This window comes from Cetorhinus maximus, chromosome 20 (genome assembly GCF_964194155.1).
Source record: "Cetorhinus maximus chromosome 20, sCetMax3.hap1.1, whole genome shotgun sequence".
NCBI classification, from domain to species: domain Eukaryota; kingdom Metazoa; phylum Chordata; class Chondrichthyes; order Lamniformes; family Cetorhinidae; genus Cetorhinus; species Cetorhinus maximus.
The window spans coordinates 50,924,373-50,945,403 of NC_135898.1; the positions used below are offsets into that span (position 1 = coordinate 50,924,373).

The 21,031-nt window shown below is 41.7% G+C and overlaps 1 protein-coding gene and 1 long non-coding RNA gene across 4 annotated transcripts in view; one reads left to right on the forward strand and one right to left on the reverse strand.

The window, feature by feature from the left end:
- The window catches only part of hspa12a (heat shock protein 12A), a 205,575-nt gene extending 198,743 nt beyond the window's left edge, over nucleotides 1-6,832 (forward strand). For all 3 annotated transcript variants that reach the window (XM_078564662.1, XM_078564660.1, XM_078564661.1), the window contains 2 exons: nucleotides 3,897-4,000; nucleotides 5,502-6,832. In XM_078564662.1, coding sequence (XP_078420788.1) covers nucleotides 3,897-4,000; nucleotides 5,502-6,139 — 742 coding nt within the window. In that variant the 3' untranslated portion in view covers nucleotides 6,140-6,832. The remainder of the gene's footprint in view (nucleotides 1-3,896; nucleotides 4,001-5,501) is intronic.
- On the reverse strand, nucleotides 6,532-8,894 carry LOC144694364 (uncharacterized). Its single transcript, XR_013579730.1, has 2 exons — nucleotides 8,838-8,894; nucleotides 6,532-7,777 (listed from the first exon to the last, which is right to left on the reverse strand). It is a non-coding gene; the product is annotated as an uncharacterized LOC144694364 (long non-coding RNA).
- Nucleotides 8,895-21,031: the final 12,137 nt, after the last annotated feature.

Sequence of the window (21,031 nt, forward strand, 5' to 3'; positions counted from 1 at the left end):
AACTCCCAAGAATGTCTCCTTGCCTATGGCCCCTTGTTCTGATGAGCAGTGAAACCTTGGTTCCCACACAAGATAAATGCAGGTTTCTCTGTCCAGGGAGTCTTCCCTGTGCAGTGTGTAACTTTCAGACCAAAGTGATCGTCTGGCTTCACACTCATTGGACACATTACTGATGCCTGCACCTCAGTGGTGTTTGTCATTGCTGCCAGAATGTAGTGGGCAAGTGTCACATAGTTCCGTCATTCTTTCTGTGTGTTCCCAGCCCCTCCTCTGTACCCCGTCTCTTCAGCATCTGTGACCAGTGACGGTGCCCAGAAGGAAAAAAACAGTAAAAACTGGGAAATAAGAATATTGGTCCGAACTGGTCTTGTATACTTCAAATGGAACACCAGTAAAAACTAGGAAATAAGAGTATTGATCTGAACTGTGTTTTTCTTCTGGGTGTGCTCCTGAAGGGGACAGGTGCTGAAGGCTGACAAAGCATCAGGCGCATTTAAAGTTTCACAGCTGCGTCTCCATGATATGACCTCGATCACAAAGCGCAAACGAGCTGCCCTCTGCAGGACAGGAGTCAGACATTCACAGAGGCAATGTGAAGATCTATGGAGTGTCCTCACTGCATGTCATCATCATCCTCCTGGAATCGAGCAACTGTCAGAACCTTCGCTGCATCTCCACAACATGAGCCTCAGCACTGAGGATATGTGTGCTGCCATCAGCCACATAGGAGTCAAACATTCACAGATGCAAGGTGGGGATGTCAGGGCTGTCCTCACTGCATCTCGTCATCATCCTCCACAAATCTTGCTTCTATGAGGGCCTCCTAAGCATGCCTGCCTCATCTGGCCAGTGCAATGCCCTCATGGCCGGCATCCTCGCCTTCGAGGATCTCATCCCCATCATCCATTTGACATCCTCCTTATCGGAGGAGACGTGCAGGTCTTCCATCTCCTCCTCAGTCAGGTCCTCCCCCCGTTGCAGTGCCGGGTTGTGGAGCACACAGCAAGCAATGATGATGCGTGACACCTTTGGTGGACTTTATTGTAGTGCCCCACCAGACCTGTCAAGGCACTGGAACCTCATTTTCAACATGCCTATCGTTTGCTCCACCAAAGTCTGGGTCACTGCATGTATTGTACCATCACTCTGCTGCAGCCTGAGTCTGCGACACGGACGCCATCAGCCACATCCTCTGTAGGTAGCTCTTGTCCTCGAGGAGCCAACCCTGCAGTCTCTCTAGATCCTGGAAGATGCCAGGGACCTGAGACCTGCTAAGAATGGAGGAGTTGTGGACACTCCCTGAGAATCGTGTGCAGACCTGTAGGATGCATTTTGCGGTGGACATGCACCAGCTGAACATTCTCCATGGCAACAAGCAGTCAGCTACGTCAACCGCAAGGGTTTCTACCTGCTGATTTAAGTGCTACATGAGTGCAGTCGATGGCACCCTGCACCTGTGGAAAACCAGATATCTGCACGAATCCCAGTGCTCTTGCTTCCTGGCTTTCCTGATTCTGGGTAAAATGCACAAAGTTCTGTGCCCCTGCAAAGATGACATCCGTGATCTCCTGGATACATTTGTGCGTGGAGGCTAGCAAGATCTCGCACAGGCCACCTGTGGAGCCCTGGAAGGAGCCACTGACATAAAAATGGAGCGCTGCAATCATTTTCACAGCCACTGGCAGTAGATGTCCTCCATGCCTCTGTGACGCCAAATCCTGCAGCAGGTGACATATATGACCGACCGGTTCCTTTGACATGCTCAGTCTTCGGCAACACTGGTTCTCAGTCATCTGCAGGGATGACAAGCGCTGTCTATAGACCCTGGGTCTAGCAAGGCATCTACAAGCAATAGCTCGCTGTGGATCTTCAGCTGCGTGCGCAGCAGGCCCTGCCACCCCTTCATCTTGAGGGAGGTGCACCTCCCTTTGCTGAGCTAGATGCTTCCACCGCACTACTCCTCCTTCTCTGCTCCCTGTAAGCCATGAGGCATACCACTAAGCCACCAGGCTCCATGATCTTGATGTTCTCCTCCTGCAGGATCAAAGAGAGAGACACATGGGTTAGCATAGGTATACTAAGAATCTATTTTGGTTAGGTCTGAAGGCCCCTTCATGCATGAAGGGTGCTGGCCACCACTTGGATGGGCAGTGTGTAGTGTGCTCATTGGCTGTCTGAAACCTCAACCACCTCCACATTACTGCACTTGACCGATTGGCGACAGCTTCAGCCACTGGACTGCATGCTGTGCCCTCAGCTCAGGCGCAGGCTTCTCCTAACCCGCACTGCAAGGATGCGCTGTTAGCCTGAACCATGATGGATACTGGTCCAAACCTTAATAAAGACATTGCAAGGGGCTGTGAGCACCTCCACCAGTGACTGCGCCATGGCCACTTTTCGCAAGGGGATTCTACAACTTGCCCAGTCGGCCAATTGCTCTGCTTTCCCCTGAAACACACATTAATTTGCAGTCTGTACCAGAGGAGTGAAAAACTCTGGAGCATTTGGTGGCATTTTCATACTTTTACATTTCTTGAGTGGTCAGAAAAACTTAATGGGCCCGACTCCATGCATGTCAAAGGAGCTGCTGCCTCTCGGCCTGACCCACACTGGAGCCGTTGTCCTGGCACCGCACTGAATGCCAGCTGGGAAAAAGTGACTTGCTTGTACCCCGGCAAATGCACAGTGCCTCTTCCTTGATGTCCTACGGGTGATGTTCGCAAGCGCTGTGCAAGGTTGTGGGCACTTACCTCAGAGTTCCCCTCAAAGTTCAGGTCACCAGGTGCGCACCTTTTTAAATGCAGTCGTGAAGCATGCCGTTCTGAAGTTATGCCAACGCAGGCAGTAAATGTGACATGGGGGGATGATTCCAGCGAGCAGGGCTTATATTGAGATGCTAAAGTATTGAAATTAGGTTCCTGACGTGAAGCGGCGGCTAACACAACCTGCCATTGACGGGTGGAGCAGACGATCACAAACTGGTTTCATGATGGCATAAAACCCATTTTTGGCCTTCTCGCCATATTCTTCTCCTCTGCCAGCCATGATACCTGACGCCAATGGGATCGGAAAATTCTGGCCTGAATGTAAATTCCCAGCTGCCACAGTGGGATTTGAACTTTGGCAACACATCATTCCTGTTGTCAGATCTCATTTATATCTGACTTCTGCAGCACCTTTATGTGTTGTAGCACACTCAGTGAACAATTCTCACTGCACTATCTATATTTCCTTACAGTGGATTATTCTGAGCTGGCGATAGTGTAGGTAAGAATCAAGCTGGTAGGGCAGAGTTGGAATTCAGCTCACCTTTTTCTTTCTCCTCCTTCTCTGGCACTTTGTGATGGGATATCTAGACAAAAGAAACATGAACAGATGTTGTAAGTTTGCCCAATTGTGTGACATGTCACTGTGTTTGAACTTTCAAACTATTACACAGGTGAGCTGCAGGTGAACCAGACCTAACGTAGCCCTTCTGCATCCCCCACCTCCAATAGGTTTAGCAATATGGGCCCAAGAATTTCAAGGCCTTGTCCTCATGAAATATCAGAGCCAGATTTCTAGAAAGGACAAAAGCCCGATACCTGAGATTCCTGACAGTTGTGGGTCACTCTCTCTTGTAAGTGGGAAGACTTTAATATAGCGGTGAAGGCTATGCAGAGTGTTTTGTTAGAACTATTTGATACATAGAACTGGATTTCCCTCTTTCTGACAGGGTAGCAAAAGGATAAGATTCCCACCCGCCCTGCTGACCTAGCTGTAATTCTGACCTGTTTTCTTTGACAGTTATTCTTCCAGTTAGCAATTATTAACACACAGCAAAATGATAACTGGATTCAGACATTCTCATTCTTAGATTGTGCATTGGCTCAACCGTTATTCTATTTTTCCTGCAGTGTGAATTTTGTAAAGTGGTCATCTCAAGGGATGCTAAGAATGAACCCAGATGCTATGAATGCTCTATTTAAACCCACTGTTGACCATATCATCCAACATCTACGTAAGTACACTGTTGAGATGAAAACGCAGAGTTATTAGATGTAATTAAAGATTGATTTGGTTAGTTCAGAGAGCAATTAATATACAAATGCATGTTATTTATAAATTTTACAGAATAACCCAAGCCCTATAATCCAAATTAGTACCATGAAAATGCACCACAAATATCATAATTTACAGCTAAAAGGTTGAGGTGTGTTCTGAGCTTTTAGAAACATCTTGTTGTGAAAGTGTCTGTCTTATGAGCTTCTTTATCACTTTTTTTTATTGAAATTTCAGACACAAAGCCTCTTAATTTTATACAGGACAACAAGCAGCAAAATATCAACATGATTGTACCAATAATCACATACTTCTTGAGCATCTCTGATGGGTACTGGACCTATAGAGGCTATCACAACACATAGTAAGGCCAAGTGGTCCAATGTGAGAAGTGCAAATGGAAAAATGTATAGCAGCAAACTCTTGCTATTAGGAACACAAAATACTGTGGATGCTGGGAATCTGAAATAGAGACTTTTTTATATGTTGGATATGCATCTGTAAAGAAAGGCTAATGTTTCAGATGCGAGGGTCCCTCTGCAAGGCCCCATTTAAAATGTTAACCTGTTTTTCTCTTTCAGATGTGTATAATTTCAGCACTTCCTGTTTATATAAAACAGCAACAAACACTCTTCGTTCCAGTGCAACATTCCAAAATATATCTCATGAAACACTTCTCAAGTTTTGTCCAGACTACTAGGCAATTTATTTATTTTAATCAGGTGTTATGGTTTGAATCTTCTCCCAACACCTTATAACTTGTATTCACAGCAAAAGAAATAGTTTCCATAAGCAGATCTATAATGGACTAAACCTTGCAATCTATCCCTGCCATATCTGAGACAATTTCATGATACAATGCTACACATGGGTGACAGGACTTTTAGTTAAATATATCAAGTCCAGATATCAATTCACAACTAAACTTAATGAAGAGCAAGAGTAGTCATTCATGCCAAACAAAGTCTTTTACTTTAGAGGCTTTAATATTGAAATATTAAATATCTTCCTTACAAACATTCCCTCACAGCTAGGCTCAACAGTGAGGCATTATGCATTTGTCTATTCTCCTGGCTCTGTAGCCTCACACACCTTAACATTTAAAAGAGAGAATTCCTTCCTCAATAAGCAATCTTTGACCTAATTAATATTGGGGCAATGACACCAGCAAAGACCAGACAAATCCTTAGTGAATATATAAATAACGCTAGTCAATTACCGTATTACCCCCAACTCCCCACATCCCCATCATAGAGACAAAAGGGATACTTTTACAGATATTGCTAGCTTAACCTAGTTTATAAATTATGTTTATACATCCCATCTAAGATCAAATTGAAATGCAATACAGAAATCTCCCTATTTTGCAACACCAGCATCATTGGCAAAAGTGCTTATGTTATGAGGAACTCATCTGTGTTTAATAAGAAAATGTTTCTGATCACTCTATTTTTCTCCAGTTAATCTTTTCCAGAAACCTGAAGTTTCAGGTTTGAAGTTTCTGTTCTTGGTGGGTGGATTCGCTGAGTCACCTTTACTGCAGCAGGCCGTTCAATCAAATCTCGCTGACAAGTGCCGTGTCATAATTCCTCACGATGTGGGAATTACTATTCTAAAAGGAGCAGTACTATTTGGACTGGACCCCACTATCATTAAAGTACGGCGTTCGCCACTGACCTATGGAGTTGGGGTATTGAATCGATTTGTGGAAGGGAAGCACCCTACCGAGAAGCTACTGGTTAAAGATGGCACTCGCTGGTGTACTGATGTGTTTGACAAGTTCATCACAGCTGACCAGTCTGTGGCTCTTGGAGAGACTGTCAAACGCAGTTACACTCCCGCAAAGCCATCACAAATGGTTATAGTGATCAATATATACTGCTCAGAAAATGATGATGTTAACTTCATCACTGATACTAGTGTGAAGAAGTGTGGCACTCTTCGTCTTGACCTAACGGGAACTGATAGTTCATCACTGCCAGCAAGAAGAGAGATTCAAACATTAATGCAGTTTGGAGACACTGAGATAAAAGCAATGGCTGTTGATATTGCCACTTCCAAATGTGTCAAAGCTGGCATTGATTTCCTCAATTACTAAGATGTCACCAGTCATCCAAAAGCCCTCGTGCCCTAATTCAGAATTATTGATTATGTCTAAAACTGGAAGTCTTATTATAGTTCAGATTGGAAGTTTACTGTAAGTGAAAAGAAAGTCTAGCAATACCAATCATTTCACCACACTACTGGAATGCCAAGAAATATTACCTTAAATGCTACACACATGCAAATATGTGATTAAGTATCTATATTTCCTGAATGTAAAGTAAGAATTTGCTCTTGGTTCAATTAAGAAAAGTGAAACAGCATAAAGCTACCTGGAGAATGCTATTATATAATCACAGCCTGCTTGCTAATACATATTCCCTTAATGTTAACAATGCCGAAATGGAGCACTGATGTGGTCATGCAGTAATTTAATATTAAGCTTACTTTGTTGATAACTAAAATGGACAAAACTGGGAATGTTAAGGAATTTGCCCATAAATAGTCAAACCAGTAGTTATTTTTATTTTTGTATATACAATATTTAAAGTATTGTACATACTTTTATTTCAAGTATTAAAAATATTAAAATGAAATATTTGATTATGTTAAATTTATTGTAACAGCACTGAGCTGCAAAGAAATCAAATGCCTAATGGTGAATGCCATATCTTGAAATGCAGATCTATGTTTCATGTATAATCATATGTATCTTCCAACATTAAAAGTTGTTCCATTTACCCAGAGATTTTCTTCTTTGAATAGTATTCTTTCTGATATTGGTTTGATTCGGTGAATGGTTTGCTTTTTCACAAACACAGCCAAACATCAGTGCACCAGTGGGAACCTCATTTCTTGATACTTCCTAATGTAAACGCAATAAATGAAGGCATTCTTGACATATCTGTTGATTTTATTCCTCCATTGAATAGCATTTACTCTTTTGGGCTGTAATTGTCTCCCAGAACCTCAGCTAAATGACTGCTCCTCGACCGCAAAACTCAAAATTGGGGCTGATTTTAACTTGTCGACATCAGCATTCAAGGGGTGGTAGTAATTCCTTTCAATTGTTAACATTTTTTAGTAGTTAGTAACAAATTGAATGATCACTATTCAGCTGTTGCCGCATCATTGTGATTAGTATCTTGAAATGTGTTGAGCAAGTTGATCCTTCTTTTCTTTCTAAGAAGTTCAACAGCACCATCATGTGGAAGGTTTACTGTTCAACAGCAGAATTTCCTGAAAAATTGAAAGCATCAACAATAAAAAAACCTCAAAAGGATATAGTCAACATTCTTATGAATTCATTTAAAGTGTACATTATTGATGGTTGTGTCATCTATACTGAGTTCAAGATGACTATTAAGATCAAATATCTGTGGTTAGTCCATGTTTAAAGGTTTAAGTATTTAATGTTCAACAATATGAGAAGAAAGAAGAAGGTTGATGCTATTTTTTTTCCATATCTTCCTAATATATTCTAGGAGTTGATCCTCATCATCTTTATTCCCCTTTTCGGTTTGTTTTATGATCCTATATTCTTTTGGTAGGTGTGCTGTTGATAACCTTCAAATGCAGTTATCAGTGAGTTGTCAGTGCCTGTCATACTGACAAAGCTCTTCATTTTTAGACAACAGGACTAATCCAAGCAGCCACAGGTAACCTTAGTCATAGTTTGATCAGCACAGAAGCACTGTTCAACAACAACAAAAACAACTTCCATTTATTTAGCACCTTTAACATAGAAAATCCTCCCAAGCATAACCCGGTACAAATTGACACCAAACTAAAGAAAGAGCATTAGAGGAGGAAAATTTGGTCTGTTTTAATGAAGGTGTTAAAAGATGAGAATGAGATGGAGAGATTTAGGGAGAGAATTTCAGAGCTTAGGAACCAGACAGTTGAAGGCATGACTGGGAGTGGATGAACATTTGTAAAGCCCACTGCTCCTATGTAATCAATGTGCCAAACCAAAACTCTCAGGGCAAAGTTTGTACCAAACTGGATCATTGAATTAAGAGAAACCTGATGAGTTTAATGTGAAAATGCACAAGGACACCAATGTACAAAAAAAAATCAAATATTACCGATCGCCACATCATTCTGTATTTCTTAACACAGCATCTACTACTGGGTCTACACCCTGCTTACTTGACAAGCTGACCTCTTACTCTTCCATAGTGCTCCTATTTTCATGTGTTTGTGAGAGAGGTAGCTAAGACTTTTCCATTAGGACTTGGGTGGCACACATCTCAGTGAAGTTGCTATCCATGAAGGACCTGATTATGGTTTGATCTCTCCTGGTAGTGCAGAAAGCGCCCTCACTTCTGGGCATCAGAGGGGGCCCCTGTGAGGGTCGCTAGCCAGTGCAATAATTGCTTTAAGTTATCACTCCTGGCTCTGCATCTTTCACTTCCAGGTGCTGCTGGTGTCATTTGCATATCACCTTATAATATTCCGATGGAGAGGGTGTTTTTTGGTCAATGTTTTGAGTATGTAGAGTTCCAAGCTGAAGTAGATATAGCTGTTGTTGGGATGGTGGTGAGCTGCTTTTAGAAATAAATAAAATGCTTCATTCTCAGCATCACATAGGAGGGTCCAAAGAGAAGACTTTTTGGAATGTGTGTCTCACAATTTAATTAGAAAATATAAGTAAGCAACAAAAGGAAATCTTGCAATAATGTCAGCCTCTCCACCTTTTCAACTTTAAAACATTCCTTAAAGCCTATCTCCTTGACCAAGCTGTTGGTTACCTGGCCTGATATTTCTTTATATCTCCAAATTTTGACTGATCTTTCAGCAATTCCTTGCCATCCCTACTATTAATATTCAGGTAGGAAAATAATTCAAGGTATGTGTAGTTGTTCTGAACGCCTTAAGTGTACTTTTGGGACCCAACATAGACTGGCAGGAGGCAGATTATCTCCACTATTCTTCGTGCAGTTAGTTCCTGGGATCTTCAAGGAAGAAGAAAGAGAAAGTGGGCAAGTATACAAGGGAATTTGCATTCCAACAGAATAGTATAGCTCATCAGTTTCAAAGATATTGTTATTGCGTTATAAAAGGATTTATATTAGAATAGTGCAAATTTCAAAGAAATTTAACCCACTTCCAAATTAATCTGAACGCTTATCCCTAATATTCCTATATGTATAATATCTTGTCAGGAAACTTTGGATAAGCTGTGCTGATACCATCAGGTTATTCATTTTATTAAATATTTTTAATGACCATACATTATTACAACCACAGCTGGTGTTATTGCTGAGCAAGCCAGACTCCAGAGCAAAGCCTGTCTCGCTGATCATAATCCTTTTTTTTAATGATAACAACAAGAAAGAAGAGCTACTGGCCTCAAAAACGTAGAACACCAGTAACGCCTTTAGACATTTAAAAATTAAAAGATTTATTAAAAAGGTAAAAAACCTTAAGCATACAAGATAAAAGTTACACATTAAAACAGTCTTACAGGACAACCCACAAAAAGCATGCTTGGACATAAGTACACAATTAAACTACCTTTCTGGCAACAACCCCTTATAGATTTTTACCGATAAAAATCCAGTAAATATTACCCAAATCAAGGAATTGTTGTCACTTTAATAAAGATACATCTCATGACTTCTTAGACACTTCCACTCTGACGTGGAATCCCAAAAGGGGGTTCAAAAACAAACTGTTTCCTAAAGCAAAGGTTCTCCTGGCTTAACACTGGGCGGCTGCTTCCAATTCAAAACTTTCACAGCTTCTCAGCAGCTCACACACAAAGAAGCTGTCCTTCAGAGAGTTTCCCCACAGCAACTTCCAACAGTTAAATGTCCCTTTCCTTAATTATCTTTTTTTCCCTTTCATCTCAGGTTCCATTGACCTCAAACACCTCTTTGAAACTCAGCTTCTCCAAATATAAAATTCTTTCGTGTTTCTATTTTTCCTCTTCTTTTGGGTCAATAAAATTTAATATACCTTCCCCTGTTTACTCATGGAACCACAGTAATATGCAAATGTTCCTTGTTATCTCTGAAATTCCTTTTGAAGTTCAACAGCTGAAAAATCAATTTCCTGACTTATCTCAAAATGCAAATTTCAGACCCAACCTATTTACTTGTAAGTCAAACCCACCATAATCTCTCATTACAAATGCACAAACCTAGCACCTTTAACCTTTCATCTCTTAGACCTCACAAACAAAGCTGCCTCTAGTAACCTTCCTCCTGTTTAATTAATCCTGGACACACACACACACCCACAGCTTTCTACACAGACAACATAATCATAAAAATATACATCTCTCACCACAATATTGACAATAACATTAAACATCCCAGGATGAAATGCTGGTGATAAATTAGCCACAGCAATAATCTATTAATAATTGTCATAATCAATGCAATCTCAGTCATATGGTACACATTTTTCACTAGGTTTCAACAACATAGAACCTGATTTTGGAGGGGAAAGTGATTTCTGACACTCTTTTGCCATAATTTGCAGGACTTTCTGCACACGTCCAGTGAAGTCACGGCAGTGTGGCATCAGGAGGCCTGATAAAATTCAGCGTCATTACTTTTGAGTAGAATTTTCCACTGATGTACATTGGTATTGTTCCACAATTTGCTTACACAGACTTTGAGTACAGACGCTGATAAAAATTAATCTAATTTCATACTTGTATGTTTTGGCATTCTGGGGTTACATGCCCTGGAGTCAGTGTATTATATTGGCAATAAAAATGAAACTTCATTAAAATTTATCACCCCTCATTGATTTGATTAATAGGCACTGTGTACACTTATATTTTGATATAGTTCATGTGTGATTTTCACATAACATGAAAAGTTTTCCATAGAATCTTTTGCATTACATCTGATATTTTTAATTTCCTTTTTTACATTATATGCTGCATTAAAGAATTTAAATTTACATGGTACATTTCATATCCTTGGGATATCCCAAAGCTCTTTTCCTTTGCTTTATTGCCCTCCACAAATGCAATACCTCTCACTTCTCAGTTTTGAATTCCATTTGCCATTTTGTTGCCTCCATGACCAGATCATTGACATCTTCTGCTCCTGCTTGTCATCAAGTAGTGCCGTGTGCCAATTGCATCCACCTGATTGCAACAACTTACCCAAGGGAACAAATCCGACAATTCAATGCTCCTCAAGAGTATCAACACTGCTCATGTGATAAAATAGGGGCTTGAACCCACAACCTTCTGACTCAGAGGCAACACTTTTACCAAAACTGACACTAAAGCCTCACAGCAAACAGGAGGAATAGACAATCATAGGGCACCAGAAGGTTATAGGGCTTTTTTACTTTGATTTCCAAGCTATACAACAAAAGATTTTTTAAAAAGGTATCCCTCATACTTAATGTCAGTGTCCCACTTTGAATTACATACTGCACTGACAGCCGAAAAACAATAGGAATTTACAACAATAGACAATTGGTTTAGCTAAATAGATTTGACTTAAATTAGATTTGGATCCAAATAGTTATTGTGTATTCTTCCTTTATGAACTCGAAGCCACTTGCTGTAGAGTAAAGGGTTAACATAAGAAGCACATGGCCCTGATGTAATCATGGTGTAACACCACATGATTAAGTAATGAGATCTGGAGAGAGGAGACGTGTACAGGTCCCAATATGTAGAGAACAGCTGTAAATAAAGGGTAATGGTTTTAACAAACTACAGTCTGAAGCCATTTGCTACAGAAGAATAGACAAGCCCCAAAAATTGCGTCTAGACCCCAAATATGTGGCAAAACATGGTGGCAGTAGACAGCGAATAAAAGACCCAAAAAAAGTCTAAGACGCAGCTACAGACCTGGAAACTCAAGAGATCCTTAGAAGGGTGGAAGGAATGGATTCAAAACTCACTGAGAAGTCGGAATATCGTGGATGCAGCAGATGCAAGCTGAGACACAGAACCAGAGTCTGGACAGCAGTAAGCACAGACCAAAAACAAGAAGCAACACCAGTGAAGCGGCAACTATTCCTGGCTTGGTAGAAGCATGGAATTCACACTACTATTCCCAGAACTATTCTAGAGCACTGAAGGCTTGCAACGGGCTCAGCACTGGGACAATTGGAGAAAGAGGCTTTCCAGATATAGAACAGCTTCTGATTTGCACAAAAAAGCATCAGAAGGATCAGGTCATTACGTTACTCTATGCTGTTGGAGCTATTGCCGATGACGTAATAGCGAGGCAGGGAGTCAATGAGACTTCAACTTCTTATGAAGTCCAACAAATATTTAATTCATATTTCAGTATTTACAAAAATTTAATTATAGAAGGGCAAAATTTAACAAGTGAAAGCAAAGACCAGCATGGATTCGTTCATCAACAATCTATACAGACTGGCAGAAAATTATGCAATATTGAGGGAAGAATTGATTTATGATTGAATAGTAGTTGGAGTCTTAAATGAAGCTGTATCAGATCTCTTGCAGAAGAGAGAGGATTTAACTCTAGTCAAGGCAGTACAAATTGCGAGACAAGCTGAGCTCAGAAAACAAATTAGAGACTTTATTCGTGGAGAAGGTCAGGTCCCATGGAAAAGAATGAGTGAGACTGTTCAGTACATAGGCCATTAGAGAGAAAGCACACCATAGCAGAAGTCCAAAAAATTGAGGAAATGCATGCCAATTGCCATAATGTTCTCCGTGCGGCAGGAAAAACCCGCACAAGCGGGAAGAATATCCATCAAGGAGAGCAGAGTGCCACAATTGTGGAAAAACAGGACATTTTAAAATTGTCTGCCGATCTAAAATGCTGACAACCTGCAAAAAGAAGGCAAAAATATTAAAGCCAAACCATGCAAAAGAAATGGAAGAACCACCAAGAAAGGAAATAACTTTCCTAGGGGAAGTAAATGAAACAGAAAATAAATACTGGAGTATTAAACTTGATGAGGTTGGACACCCCACAGAGTTTAAATTAGACAGAGGGGCAGGAGTTTCTGTCTTAGCCAATGAAGTAAGATAGCTTAAGTACATTACACTACAGCCTTCATCTACCCAGTTACAGGATCCTGGTGGGACTACAATGAAAGTTCCAGGCCAAATACATGACAAAATTGAAGTACAAAGATACAGAAATCATTGAACCTCTGTATGTCATCCAGAATCAGGAATCTTCTTTACTAAGCAGGAAGGCGTGCTTAAAATTGAAGCTAATCTATAAAATTGATATAGTTCCTGATGAGCATTACAGCAGTACATTCAGGAACAAATTTCCAAGATTATTTACAGGTTTGGGAAGACTGAAGACCAAGTACCATATTATCATAAGAGCTGATGCTAAACTAATTTTTTGCAACAGCAAGGAAAATCCCTCACCCACTCTTGGACAAAGTCAAGGGTGAAATTGGGAATGTGCAATAGCAAGCAGTTATATCACTGGTCCCATGCCAACAAAATGGTGTTCAGGAATGGTCATTGTCCCAAAGCTAAACAGCTCAATTAGAATCTTTGTGGATTTAACGCAGCTAAACAAATCAATGGAATGTGAGATCCACCCGATGGCCTCAGTGGATAAGAATCTTGCCAACATAGCCAAGCGTACTCTATTCACCAAATTAAATGTAAACAACAGACTTTGGCAGTTGCGTCTAGACAAAGAATCCTGATGCTGACCACTTTTACAACACCATTTGGGCATTATTGCTTTAATAGATTATCAAATCGGAATTGCGTCCGCTCCTGAAATTTTCCACAGGACAATGCCTCAAACCCTAGAAGGCATTGAAGGAGTAAAATGCGATATGGACAACATACTTGTACATGGCTCCACAAGAGAAGAGTGGGACTGTGGAGTTACAGCAGTCCTAAGAGTCTTCCAGGATGGAGGCCTAACGTTGAATGAAAAATGTGAGTTCACCAAACCTATGATTACATTTCTATGTCACACTGCATAAGTCTCTGGAATAACAGTCAGCACACAAAAAACAAAGATGATCAGAGAGTTTCCACAACCCAGGAACATTACAGAATGCAGGGATTCCTCGGGACGGTCAACTAAGTAGGCAAGTTCCTACCAATTTTGGCAGAAGTCAATGAGCCTTTGAGACAGCTGTTGACACAGTGCTGGAATGTGGACCAGCAAAATGCTTTTGAGCAATCAAAAATCTTTTAATTTCTTCTGAAATTCTGGCATGTTCCAATTCAGAACTATTGACCATTGCAGCAGCAGGTACATCATCAACAGCTCCAGGTATATTATTATTTCAAGTACAAAGATGGTGAACGTAGACCAGTTTACTTTACCTTAAGGTCATTCACACAGAGAAAAGATATGCTACAATTGAGAAAGATGCATTGGCAGCAACATGGGTGTGTGAGAAATTCTCAGACTACATGATGGGATTGCAGTTCAAAGTTGAAAAAGATCATAAGCCACTAGTCACTCTTCTGAACATGAAAGAGATTGTGAAGATGCTGCCTAGAATCCAATGGTCCAGATTAAGATTAATGAGATATGACTCCATAACAGAGTACGTTCAAGTGAAGTACCAAATGACAGCAGATGTACTATCAAGGATGCCAGTCGAAGGAACCAATCAAGAGGTTTTGCATTTCATCGAGAAGTGGAAGCATAAACATCTCTCATTACTCAATACTTACTGGCTACTGCAAAGAAGGTACAAGAGATAAAACAAGCAAAGGAGCAAGATGATGAATGTGCCCAGATAAGAAGATAACACTTCAGCTTAGTATCCTTCAAAGACTTCACCAAGCTCACTTAGGGATAGCAAAATATCATACGAGAGCTCAGCAATCAGTCTGCTGGCTATGCATCACTCATTCTATAGAAGGAATGATTTCCAGCTGTCTTATGCGTGCAGTGAGCAGCCAAGAGCAAAGAGAACAACTATCACAATCTACTTTTCCATCAAGGCCATGGGAGTGCCCAGGAATGGATTTATTTGATTTTAATGGCAAGATATTCCTTAACTGCCCAGAACTTTTGTGGAGAGGCAATCAAAGTCAGATTACTACTCCACTCGTTTTAACTTACTCAGGTCGGGAGTTGCACATTTCTCACCTAGGCTTCTGTCCCTGGTGACAAATGTGTACAAGGTTCCCAAGTCCTTCCAGTGCAACGCAGCAGTGTCGGAGGAAGTGAAGCCACACCCCCTTTTAGGGTACAAGCTGCCATTAAGCAATAGGTTTAAAGATCCCTGTGTTTAAATGTCACTTTGAGAAGCCAGGGAGAAAGTAAGCATATAAGGTATGTGGGTTGGATTGGTCAGGAGGATAAAATGGGTCGGAGGTGGTAGACTGGGTTGGGGGACTTGAGATGGTAGAATAGGTCAGGGGTAGGATAGGCCTGGGGGCATCATGGGGTTCAAAGGGGGCTCGGGGCTAAGATGGGCCAGGTGGGTTGGGGGGTCAGGGGCCAGTGGTCCAGGTGGGGGAGGCTAGTCATGGGGATTGGGGGGTTGAGAGGTAGTCTAGGGGCTTGGGGGTAGTTGGGAGGGTTCAGGAGGGTAGTGGGGGTGGGGTGGGTAAGCAAGAACTGGGTGGTTGGGAGGGTAGTTGGGGGGAATGGGGTGTGAATCTGGGGTCATGTGGTCGGGGTGGGGGGATTGAGAAGGTAGTCGGGGGTGAGGGGTCAGGGTAGTTGGGGGTTATGAGGGTAGTTGGGGAGTGGGGTGGGGGTTAGTCGGCGTTCAGGTGGTCAGGGGGTGGTTAGGAGGGAAGTCAGGGGTTGGGTGTCGTTAGAGGGTTGTTGGGATGAGGGGGTGATGTCAGGGGATGGAGGGAGTAATCAGTTGGTCAGGAAGGTAGTTGGGGTGTGGACGGTTAGTCGAGGAGTGTGGGGGTAGTTGGGGGGGAAGTCGTTAGGTGGGGAGATAGTTGGGGGTTGGAGGGGTTAGTCATGGGGGGTTACTCGGGTGGTCGGTAGGCTGGGAGATTTAGCAATAGGTTTATTAAGAGGGATTTGGGGTAGTCCGGATGTTGGGAGGGTAGTGGGCGGGTTGGGTGGAGGTCAGTACCAGAGTTACCCAGGAGTTAGAAGTGGTTTTAATCATTCTAGCTTTTCCTGCTCAGAGAGTCGGAACACCCAAAGCCTCCGATTTAAATGTGTATCAGATGGTTCTAGGTGCAGGGTAATTGCCCAATGGAAACTTAAACTTCCAAGGCAATTCCCATGCAGTCCTTGCAGTCCTTGTATGGGGGTGTCCGGGGGGATTGCCTAGTGCTTCTTCTGGGGTAACTCCGGGGTACAACCCTCCCTTAGAGATCAGAAGTTCTGGGCCATTGTCATTTCATTGATTACTACTCAAGGTAGACTGAAGTGAACAGATTGCACAGCATCACAGTGAAAGCAGTCATTCAATCACTGAAGAGAATTTATGCAACACATGGCACTCCGGACATTGTGGTGTCAGACAATGGTCCGCAATTTGCTAATGAATAACTGCAAAATTTTGCATAGAAATATGGATTCATTCATGTAACCAGCTCACCTTGTTATCCTCAGGCAAATGGAGTAGCTGAGAGAGGCGTGCGAACCATCAAAGATTTGATGAAGCAAAAGGAACAAGACAAAGCTTTTCAGCCACCCAGGAGAAGTCGAATGTCCTCAACCTCAGAAAGAGATCAGAATAAGATCAGGGAGATTGGTCGAGGCACATTAGAGACTCCTTTTTTTACTCCTTCACGGGATGTGGGCTTCGCTGGCTGGGTCAGCATTTATTGCCCATCCCTAGTTGCCCTTGAGAAGGTGGTGGTGAGCTGCCTTCTTGAGCCGCTGCAGTCCATGTGGTGTAGGTACACCCACAGTGCTGTTAGGGAGGGAGTTCCAGGATTTTGACCCAGTGACAGTGAAGGAACAGCGACATATTTCCAAGTCTGGATGGTGAGTGACTCGGAGGGGAACCTACAGGTGGTGGTGTTCCCATCTATCTGCTGCCCTTGTCCTTCCAGGTGGTAGTGGTCGTGGGTTTGGAAGGTTTGGTGAATTCCTGCAGTGCATCTTGTAGATGGTACATGCTGCTGCTACTGTGCGTCGGTGGTGGAGGGAATGAATGTTTGTGGATGGGGTGCCAGTCAAGTGGGCTGCTTTGTCCTAGATGGTGTCAAGATTCTTGAGTCTTGTCATCCAGGCAAGTGGGCAGTATTCCGTCACACTCCTGACTTGTGCCTAGTAGATGGTGGACAGGCTTTGGGGATCCAGGGGGTGTATCACTTGTCGCACGATTTCTAGCCTCTGACCTGCTTTTGTAGCCACAGTATTTATAAGGCTAGTCCAGTTCAGTTTCTGGTCTATGGTAACCCCCAGGATGTTGATGGTGGGGGATTCAGTGATGGTAATGCCATTGAACATCAAGCAGCGATGGTTGGATTCTCCCTTGTTGGAGATGGTCATTGCCTGACACTTGTGTGATGTGAATGTTACTTGCCACTCATCAGCCCAAGTCTGGATATTGTCCAGGTCTTGCTGCATTTGGACATGACTGCTTCAGTATCTGAGGAGTCGTGAATAATGCTGAACATTGTGCAATCATCAGCGAACATCCCCACTTCTGACTTTATGATGGAAGGAAGGTCATTGATGAAGCAGATGAAGATGTTTGGGCCTAGGACACTATCCTGAGGAATTCCTGCAGTGATGTCCTGGAGCTGAGATGACTGACCTCCAATAACCACAACCATCTTCCTTTGTGCTAGGTATGACTCCAGCCAATGGAGAGTTTTCCCCCGATTCCCATTGACTCCAGTTTTGCTAGGGTTCTTTGATGCCACACTCAAGGAGCCCAAGCAAAACTGGAGTCAATGGGAATCAGATGGAAAACTCTCCGCTGGTTGGAGTAGCCCTGTGAAGTCTGAGACTTTGGGGGAAGATGAAGGAGGATGTATATAATTGGGATAAAGATTGCGGGGAGATGGGAGGGTTAACATCAGAATCATATGATGCTAATGCAGTACCACATGATTGAGTGACAGCAACCTGGAGGAAGGAGAAAGTCCAACCTCATGCAGGGGTTCCAATATGTATATGGTAGCTGGAAATAAAGAGTTATGGTTTTAACAAACTACAGTCTCGAGCAGCTTACTTTAGGAAAACAGACAAGCCCCAAAGAACCCCACCTAGACCCCAAGCACACAGTAAAACGTGCTTCCTTTAAAAATACAGTTTACTTGCATAGTTCCATTTTAAATGCCCAATGCCTTAGTCCAATTAAAAATTCATTTGAACAAGTAAAATATGGCAGTAGTTTATGATAAACCACAAGACTGCAACTTGTACCAATCTCAACCCTATTATTTCCTAAATATATAAACACCATCTCTAATATTGTAAAAGGCTTATGCTACTGTATGTGCTGGCTTTACAGTATCTCATTGAAGTACCCTTTGAAGTGTAGTCACTGTTGTAATGTAGGAAACATGGTAGCTAATTTGCACGCAGCCAACTCCCACAGCAGCAGTGTGATAATGACAAGACAATTTGTTTTTCTGATGTTGATTGAGGGATAACTATTGGCCAGGATACCAGGGATAACTCCTCTGTGCTCCTTTGAAATAATGCCAGGGGATCTTTTGCATGTACCTCAGAACGCAGACAGGAACCTCAACCAAAATATGGCAATCCCAACAGCACAGCATTGCCTCAGCATTGTAGTGAAGTGACAGTTTAGATTTTATGCTCAAAGCTTGGAGTGGGATTTGAACCTACAACTTTCTTGTGAGAGGCAAGTTGCTAATGACTGAACCATGCCAATCGCTAGCAAGGATCCAGCTCACACCCCCCTGGTTTACAGAGTCAGTGCTCTAACCACTGAGCTGACTTTTAAAATATTGTATAATAATGATAAACTAGCCAGTAAAGGAGGTTATAGCAGAAAAATATTCTATTTTAATTCAAATAGTCAGTTTGAAATTTAAATCCATGTGCAAAAGATTTTGTGAATAAATTGCAACATTTTCCAACAAGAAGAATTACTGTTATCATCTTTTGTTTTCCAACACTTGATGAGTCAACCATTTAATATTAATTTATCAAAATGACACAAGATGACATCAGCTGGTGAGCAGCAGCACTGGCTAAAGCAAACAATTTTCATCTAGAAAATTACTTTGATTACAACCTTCAACATTAATCTTCAAAGATACAAGTCTTTATAGCATTTGTAACCATTTTAAAGTAGCAAATCTATGACAAACATGAAAATATCAGTTATCACATGCATAACAACATAAGTTATGTCGCTGGCATAATAAAACCCAGGACAACAGCTTTTTAATGGGCATTTGGAAGATTGTGATGGTAAGACGTGAATGGGAATAAAATGCACCAAAACGATGCACTACAATCACTTCCACCATTATGCATCTGACACTTCAGAAATAATAATAAAAAAAGTGCTGAAGGCAAGTCTATTACATGGGAATTTAATAGAATGTTGGGATGAATCCAGCTGTTACCCACTGCAACTTAGAAATTAAATCATGTCATTTAACGTAAACATTTATGCTGTCAAAAGTGAATTGCATCAGTGCAAAAGCATTATGAAAACTAATACCACTGCTTTGCGAGGTTATGTGCAAAGAACATTGCTATTGTGGTGTTGAAAAGACCAGAAATGCCTTTCTATAACAACATGGTGGGAATGTTAGTACATCTCATACAACTACAATCAATTCCCCAGCTTAAGCATTAGAATGTCTTCTATTATCTGCCAGCATTGTCAATGACTCAAGTTCAGTTTTAAAACAGCAATAATTTTAATTTCATTTATCTTTAACGCTTTGTTTGGAGATGATGAACAATCATTGGCCATTTCATGGTGTGAGGAAAAGGTGTTAAAAGCCTATGTATTTATAACAAATGTTTTAAAGACATCTGTAACTATTATTAGCCTTACATATCATAAGAACATAAGAAACAAGAACAGGAGTAGACCATTCAGCTCCTCGAGCCTGCTCCACCATTCAATAAGATCATGGCTGATCATCTTGTGTTTCGATTTCCACATTTCCATCTAACTCCAATAACCTTTGATTCCCTTGTCTAACAAGAATCTATCTACCTCTGCCTTTAAAATATTCAATGACCCCACCTCTACCATCTTCTGAGGTAGAGAATTCCAAAGTCGCACAATCCTCAGAGAAAAAATTTCTCCTAATCTCTGTCCTATAAGGGCAACACCTAATTTTAAAACAGTGCCCCCCAGTTCTGGACTCACCCAAAGAGGAAACGTCCTTTCGACGTCCACCTTGTCAAGGCCGCTCAGGATCTTGTATATTTCAATCAAATCACCCCTCACTCTTCTAAACTCCAGTGGAAACAAGCCCAGTCTGTCCAACCTTTCCTGATAAGTCAACCCACTAAATCCAGGCATCAATCTAGTAAATCTCCTCTGAACTGCCTCCAATGCATTTACATCCTTCCTTAAATAAGGAGACCAAAGCTGCACACAGTATTCGAGGTGCGGTCTAACCAATGCCCTGTATAACTAGAGCATAACATCCTCACTTTTATGTTCAATCCCTTTCGTGATAAAGGATAGCATTCCATTAGCTCCATCAAGTAATTATGTACCTGCATACTAACTTTTTGTGACTCGTGTACTAGAACACCTAGATCCCTCTGCACCTCAGAATTATGCAGCTGTTCTCCATTTAAGTCGTGCTCTGCTTTTTGGTTCTTCCTGCCAAAGTGAATTACTTCACATTTTCCCACATTAAACTCCATTTGCCAGATCTTTGCCCACTCACTCAACTTATCTATATCCATCTGCAACCTCCTCATGTCCTCTTCACAACATACTTTCCTACCCATCTTTGTGTCCGACCGGAATGGTCCTACTCCACCTGCTTTTGCTTGCCACCACAAAAATATACTCATCAGAATTAATGGGAAGTATGACTATAGTCTATACGTTTATGGAAACTATAAACATTCCACTGCCTTTTTGCTAAATTCACATG